General features: G+C 38.4%; 1 protein-coding gene across 1 annotated transcript; it reads right to left on the bottom strand.

Annotated features, from left to right (window-relative positions):
• Window positions 1-6,438: 6,438 nt before the first annotated feature.
• LOC311110200 (T-cell ecto-ADP-ribosyltransferase 1-like) lies at window positions 6,439-8,069 on the bottom strand (the record flags this gene model as incomplete). The annotated part of the gene is made up of 3 exons (XM_084188746.1): window positions 6,439-7,221; window positions 7,843-7,925; window positions 8,042-8,069. The coding sequence occupies 3 exons, from the start codon at window positions 8,067-8,069 to the stop codon at window positions 6,439-6,441; spliced, it is 894 nt and encodes a 297-aa protein (XP_084044872.1).
• Between the last annotated feature and the right edge of the window lie 302 nt (window positions 8,070-8,371).

Consider the following 8,371-nt stretch of genomic DNA (forward strand, 5'->3'; position numbering starts at 1 on the left):
ATCCTTCAAATGTCCTTATGTGCTTGACTCTCATGCATAATGGCTGTACAAAGAAATGATAAGTTGGTAATGGCTTTAAAGCTTGCTTCACATTACATGGTTTACAAAATCCTACAGTTCTATTACCTTTCACACTATGCAAGTCTTGACAGGATTGCACGGTGTCCTGTCAAGTCTAATCTGAAATGAATTATACCAGACATACTGACTCAAGGTCAGTTCTTAATGGGTTGTAAGAATACCAAGAGTGAAAATAAAATAAAACTGCGAGGGCTCTCTGAGGCTGAGAGAGAGAGTTGGGTGAGAGAGCACTGAGGAGGGTTAGTCGTTTCCTTTGTCTGTGAAGTCAGGGGCCATAAGCCTCTCAGAGTAAGAGTGCTGATTTAGGATCAGTTTCGCCTTTTATATCATAATGAATAAGATTACATGGACAGGGGATCCTAGATCAGGGGACCTGAGCTCCATACTGCTCAATCAACCAATCACAACCAGGAGAGAACAGCATGAAGTTGAGTGGGAGAGACAAAACAAAGATGAATGATACAGCTACAGCATCAATCCTAAACACGTTTTCATGCGAGTGATATTCTGTCGGTTTTTTAAGTGCATTGTTCAACTGGCAAAACTGGTTTGAGAGACTCAATGAAGCATAACCGACACACGTTGATAACGTGTAAGAACACTTTAGGCCAAAGGTTAAAAGAGAGAAACGACTATATGTAGGGTACTGTCTGGTATGTTGTTCTACCATAAGAAAAAACACACTGGCCGTGTCCGACTCCCCAAACTAACAAGTAGGCTGATGGATATGCGAAAAGACAACGTTTTATAGTATGTGACATTTCTAATATTGAGTATGCTTTAAATGCCAGGATGTCACTGCATGCTATTGAGGAAGAGAATTGTCACTTCAGACCCAGTTGATAATCAGCTGACAATAAGTTAAGTGGAAACACTGTACCAAGATTAGAAGATGTATTCTCAGTGTGGGTGAGCCTAGTATGTTAGTATTTGTGGCATACTGCATCCATTTTAACTAGACTGTACATTCTAAATAGCCTCGTAATAACCAGACAGATTACCATGTAGTGAAACATTAATGTGAGAGATCCGGTTGGCTCGCGAGACTACATTCTAAATAGTAAGTTGTATGATCAGAACTCAGTAGTTTTAGTAAGTAGTAGGTAAGACCGATGTCGGACACGGTCTATGGGGTTTGTCTATGGGATTTTTGCTCACCGTTCTTGTGATCATTTTGACCCCACGGGGTGAGATCTTGCGTGGAGCCACAGATTGAGGGAGATTATCAGTGGTCTTGTATATCTTCCATTTCCTAATAATTGCTCCCACAGTTGATTTCTTCAAACCAAGCTGCTTACCTATTGCAGATTCAGTCTTCCCAGCCTGGTGCAGGTCTACAATTTTGTTTCTGGTGTCCTTTGACAGCTCTTTGGTCTTGGTCATAGTGGAGTTTGGAGTGTGACTGTTTGAGGTTGTGGACAGGTGTCTTTTATACTGATAACAAGTTCAAACAGGTGCCATTAATACAGGTAACGAGTGGAGGACAGAGGAGCCTCTTAAAGAAGAAGTTACAGGTCTGTGAGAGCCAGAAATCTTGCTTGTTTGTAGGTGACCAAATACTTATTTCCCACCATAATTTGCTAATAAATTCATTAAAAATCCTACAATGTGATTTTCTGGATTTTTTTTCCTCATTTTGTCTGTCATAGTTGACGTGTACCTATGATGAAAATTACAGGCCTCTCTCATCTTTTTAAGTGGGAGAACTTGCACAATTGGTGGCTGACTAAATACTTTTTTCCCCCACTGTATATTACATTCTTACCTGTTACTTCAGTTCTGGTCACTCAACGTTACGGTATCCTTTTTTGTGAGGCCAAGTTATGAGCAAAACCTCTTAATCCTCTTCTTTTGTGTTTTCTGTTGTTATGTCAATTCGCATAACAGGTTTTGTTTTTATGGATCCACCCATGTATGACACATCACTGGTGTTTCTGGTCCTTGGTGACTTTAGCCCTGAGTATACCTTGCATTACAGTTCTAGCACATGTAAAAGGGGAAACACTGATGTGTCACATGGGGTAAAAACCTGAAGCATCCGGTGGGGGCTTCCACTCACTACCAAATATGGTGATGAGAGGAAGCCCAGTGGCCAGCAGTGGGAGAAGATGGAGCGAGATGAAACTGGGCCAACATTCTGCTCATTTCTTAATATATGAAACATTTGATCTCAATACAGTTTTTTGTTCCGAAAACTAGAAACTGTTATGAACAGAATGCACTAAATGATGTATTCTTGACCATTTGAGAAAGTTCCTAAAAATGGCATTATTTAGAAGGAGTGCAAGGTCAAATTAAAGTTGTTACACATGCACACTTCAGAGAGGAGATAGATGAGTTGGGTTAGTTATCTGTGTTCTAATACAGTCTAGGTAGATAGGTTTGGGTTAGTTATCTGTGTTCTAATACAGTCTGGGTAGATGGGTTTGGGTTAGTTATCTGTGTTCTAATACAGTCTAGGTAGATGGGTTTGGGTTAGTTATCTCTGTTCTAATACAGTCTAGGTAGATGGGTTTGGGTTAGTTATCTCTGTTCTAATACAGTCTAGGTAGATAGGTTTGGGTTAGTTATCTGTGTTCTAATACAGTCTAGGTAGATGGGTTTGGGTTAGTTATCTGTGTTCTAATACAGTCTAGGTAGATAGGTTTGGGTTAGTTATCTGTGTTCTAATACAGTCTAGGTAGATGGGTTTGGGTTAGTTATCTGTGTTCTAATACAGTCTAGGTAGATAGGTTTGGGTTAGTTATCTGTGTTCTAATACAGTCTAGGTAGATAGGTTTGGGTTAGTTATCTGTGTTCTAATACAGTCTAGGTAGATAGGTTTGGGTTAGTTATCTGTGTTCTAATACAGTCTGGGTAGATGGGTTTGGGTTAGTTATCTGTGTTCTAATACAGTCTGGGTAGATGGGTTTGGGTTAGTTATCTGTGTTCTAATACAGTCTAGGTAGATAGGTTTGGGTTAGTTATCTGTGTTATAATACAGTCTAGGTAGATGGGTTTGGGTTAGTTATATGTGTTCGAATACAGTCTAGGTAGATAGGTTTGGGTTAGTTATCTGTGTTCTAATATAGTCTAGGTAGATGGGTTTGGGTTAGTTATCTGTGTTCTAATACAGTCTAGGTAGATGGGTTTGGGTTAGTTATCTGTGTTCTAATACAGTCTAGGTAGATGGGTTTGGGTTAGTTATCTGTGTTCTAATACAGTCTAGGTAGATAGGTTTGGGTTAGTTATCTGTGTTATAATACAGTCTAGGTAGATGGGTTTGGGTTAGTTATCTGTGTTCTAATACAGTCTAGGTAGATAGGTTTGGTTTAGTTATCTGTGTTCTAATACAGTCTAGGTAGATGGGTTTGGGTTAGTTATCTGTGTTCTAATACAGTCTAGGTAGATGGGTTTGGGTTAGTTATCTGTGTTCTAATACAGTCTGGGTAGATGGGTTTGGGTTAGTTATCTGTGTTCTAATACAGTCTAGGTAGATGGGTTTGGGTTAGTTATCTGTGTTCTAATACAGTCTAGGTAGATAGGTTTGGTTTAGTTATCTGTGTTCTAATACAGTCTAGGTAGATGGGTTTGGGTTAGTTATCTGTGTTCTAATACAGTCTAGGTAGATGGGTTTGGGCTAGTTATCTGTGTTCTAATACAGTCTGGGTAGATGGGTTTGGGTTAGTTATCTGTGTTCTAATACAGTCTAGGTAGATGGGTTTGGATTAGTTATATGTGTTCTAATACAGTCTAGGTAGATAGGTTTGGGTTAGTTATCTGTGTTCTAATACAGTCTAGGTAGATGGGTTTGGGTTAGTTATCTGTGTTCTAATACAGTCTAGGTAGATGGGTTTGGGTTAGTTTTCTGTGTTCTAATACAGTCTAGGTATATGGGTTTGGGTTAGTTATCTGTGTTCTAATACAGTCTAGGTAGATAGGTTTGGGTTAGTTATCTGTGTTATAATACAGTCTAGGTAGATGGGTTTGGGTTAGTTATCTGTGTTCTAATACAGTCTAGGTAGATGGGTTTGGGTTAGTTATCTGTGTTCTAATACAGTCTAGGTAGATGGGTTTGGGTTAGTTATTTGTGCACATACAGTAGTGTTCCCTTCAAACCACAAACACTAAAGCCCAAGGCACAAACACACAAGGACACACTAGAATATAATAGAACATCTTCATTGTCCATTTAAATATTTCATAAAATATTATAAATTTGATCAAATGTGGAATGATACCAGTCATCAGTCAATCATCAGGGTGACTTCTGACTACTGTTTATCACTTTCCCACTAACAGGTACATTTTCTTGTGATATTTTCCCCCTCAGAACCCTCACTAAAGTTTGAGGCCCTCTTGAAGGTGTGACACAGTCATCATCAGGCTGACAAAGATAAATGTCATTCAGTTTCCCAGATGTAACTATGCAGGTGTCATCATTACTGTATAAGATATTCATTGTCATTTCCATCTCTTAGAGATATTGTGTTTCATATTTGTGTCAAAGCAACAGTTAATATTTGGTTTAGTCAGTAGGTTGTTATGACAGTTCACTGCCACCCTATGGCCTCTGTTGTCTCTGCTAGCCAAAATGATGGCTGCTGAAAGCTTCTTGGTAACTGAGTCACTCCTCATCTCTCTTCCAACCCCACTCATGAGGTTGGCCACGTTCCAGGATGACTACATTGAAGTTGCCTGCCAGATGTCACATCTCTTCGATAGATGTTTAACATATCAGCTAACCAAATCATATGCTATAGCAATCTGATGCCCAACAGCACAGTCGATGACTTGGCCAGCAGCCATATCTTAATGGCTGCGGCCTGTCTTCAAAATAGTCGGCCTGGAACGAGACCGTTCATCCTCGGTGTGGTTGATAAATTGAGCAGTATTGAGCTCTGACCTCATAGACACAGGCAACTATTAACACTTCTACTGCTCTCCCTCCCTCCCATCTCCCTCTGACCTCACAGACACAGGAAACTACTAACCCTGCTCCTGCTCTCCCTCCCTTCCATCTCCCTCTGACAGTATCCTCTTCTCTTATCACTCTGGTTACTATTTAACTCTTTGGCCTCAAGTTCATTTCAAAGCCATAACTAAGTTTAATTTCTTTGTACAACTATGTTGAATAATGGTAAAGATTGACTATGTTAGCCACAATCTCACTCAGATGTGACAATTGAAGCTTCAGGTTTCATTTGTCAAGATCTTTGAATCTTTCCTTAAATCTAAATCTCTTTGTAGTCCATTCTAATTGCAACCTGAGAACAAACTCATTTTCTTCAAGTGAGATGAAATTCATCTCTTTATAATTGATGTACAGGTAGTGGATATATAGGACATGGGATGTAATAATGGTCAATGTTTTTATTTATTCAACATAAGCTGGAGAGCACATGCTAAAAATATAATCAAATGACAAATTAATTAATTACATTCAATTTCAATCTATTACCGTACATTATATTATTTCCAAAAATCTTAATCTGAGAAAGTAATGCGTGTTTAACCATTTAACAGGATCGTTACACCTGAGAGCTGAGAAAGATACATTTGTTTCAGATTACTTCTCCTTGTACATTGGTGGGGGGAACGATCAGTAATATACAGAACATAATTAAAGAACAGTATGTAACCTGTATCGGCTGTTCTGCTGATTGTGATTAAATTAAAAATGAAGTGCTTTTCTGATTTATTTTGGCACCAATTTGCAGTTGAGCTCTTACGAACTCTATTGCTCGCTAGTGTGTAGACGACTTCACAACACAGTTTATTCTCTGGTGACTTCGTCTGGATGTTGGTCACTGTGAATACCTCATAGGGAGGAATTAAGACTTCTCTCTCTCCAGTAAATACAGAGTAATATGATATGTCAGCTCCAAGACATGTGGAGATCTCAAAGCAGGACGTCGCTCCAAATGAATCTCTGCCTATTTCCTTAACTAGAGTGCTCGAGGCGAAGGTGCCGAAATCGATTTCTTTGATGACAATGTTCTGATCAAATTACACTTTGGTTCTATGATAGGTGGTAATAGTGCTTTTTTGAGGTTGGTTCGGTTTCAGTTAGATTATTATAAAATAATAACTGATTTCGGTTTTGATTATTTTTTAAACATTAAATACACTATGCGTTATAAGGGTTGATTTCTGTAAAAACACAGAATAAAACAATTAATAAAGACCCATGATAGTAGTGACTGCCCATTACTGCTTATCACTTATTAACCATCATTTATTCACATTTCTTTAATAAAATATTTCAGTTGTTGTGTATGCTACATTTATTTTATTTGATGACTTTATTCTTTCATTCCAAATAATCATCTCATCTCTACAGAGCTGCTGCCTATGCTGTTTGACAAAATCACTATTTTAGTTTTGTAAATATATGAACACTATTGCGACTATGAACATAGTTAATAGCTTTATGTAGCAGTAGCCTGTATCTATTGCTTTACAATTCAGGTCACTCTTCCATTTTCCAGTGCTCTTTATAGTGTAGACGACTTTACACCACAGGTTATTCACTGCTGACTTCATCTGGATGTTGGTGACTTTGAATACCTCATAGGGAGGAATCAAAACTTCCCCCTCGTTTGCACAGGCAGAGTAATATGTCAGGTTAACACCAAAACATGTGTTGATCTCAAAGCAGGACGTGTCTCCAAAATCGTATAAGGTCTTATGTATAGAACTTGAGACAAAATAACCAAAGTGCATTTCTTTGTTGACAACATCCTGATCAAAAGTTACATTGGTTCTAAGGTAGGTGGTCCTACATGATGTTTGACTTTGTTTGAGAATCTGAATGGCGTCAGTTAGATAGAAGTGCAGGGAATGGTACTGGAATGATGTTCCATACCCATATCTGCCTTCTCTAACTGCTTCGTTGAAGTTCAGGTAGATGGATTCGGATGGAGGTTGGGGTTTGTTATTTGTGTACAAATACATAGCGATGGAATGCACTTTTTGCAGACCATCTTTTGGAGTGGAGGTATGTTTCTCTGCAATGTCCCAGGCTCTTCTGAAGTTAGTGGTGGTGTTCTTCTCATGTGGGAGGAAGTAGGTCTCCACTCTCTTAAAGGCTTCGTCTCTGCAGACATCGTATTTGTCGTCAACAGAATCAGCTGCCATGTCCAGTGGGAAAATTTCCTTCTGTAACAGTAACATTCTTTAGGGACATTCTCCTTACAGACCTATCAGGTCCTTGCTTGGGTGATAAAATGTCTACCGATCCCTTATTGGCCGCAGTTTGTGAGGCCAAATGTGAGGAAAACAATAGTAGACTTGTGTGTTTGTTGGTTTATGTCAATGTGCAAAATGAAAGTACAAAATAATAGCACCGCCCAAGTCCCAAAGCAGGACGACAAAAATATGATAGACATTTGTTTTTTCTGCATAGCTCAGGGCGTAGTCAAAACAACATGAAGCCTATTCACAGGAATTGCCCATAACATTTAAGGACACTCTTTTCTTGTCCGAAAAAACAGTCGTGGGACACTATTTTTTAAAATTATGTCTCTGTAAAAGGAGAATTTGTTCAACTTATCTCTGTAAAAGGAGTACTTGTTCAACTTAAAAATATAAATGAACCCTGCTGGTGTTAAATGTAAAGTTGTATGAACTTATACTTTATAATGTAACAAATATGTTATTGCCTTGTTTTGTTAACTCAACTTGATTTCCTGATTTGCCATAATTTATTATAAGCAGGGTAAATCAACTAAACTAGGTAAATGAAATATTAGGTTTGAGGTTGTATTTTTCTTAGGGTACCTGTGTCACCAGTCCAAAGTGAAGACAGAGAATCAAAACCAAGACAGAGATGTAGTTTTTCTTCTTCTCAGTGCTCTTCACATCTAAAGATGAGAACACAACCAGTCAAAGGATGAGAAACATTTCCATTGTGCCTTTACATACAAATAAGTTGCAGCTACATACATAACGGTTGTCATTGCAAAAAAATATATCTCACCATCAATTACGGAATATCCACCACCCATGTTGCAGAAGTTGTTGACCTCAAATCTACAGCATGTTCAAAGTATATAATCAAATAAAGTTAACTCTTATTTCAACAACCCAAGTGATACAACAACAACAAGTGATACCTGTTCCTAAGACTGGAATAAAATATCACATCCTGTCAAATGGAGAAGCACTCACCTGCACTCTGTACTAGTAACTATTGATGCAAGGAGCTCTTCAATCAAACTCTTCTTACAGTGTATCAGTTCTCTCTGTCATCCCAACCATGCGTTTCTTTTTATATCTGTGATAATGACGATCCATCCCACACAGTGAC

Source organism: Coregonus lavaretus, assembly GCF_964263955.1.
Source record: "Coregonus lavaretus genome assembly, contig: SUPER_35_unloc_2, whole genome shotgun sequence".
NCBI lineage: Eukaryota > Metazoa > Chordata > Actinopteri > Salmoniformes > Salmonidae > Coregonus > Coregonus lavaretus.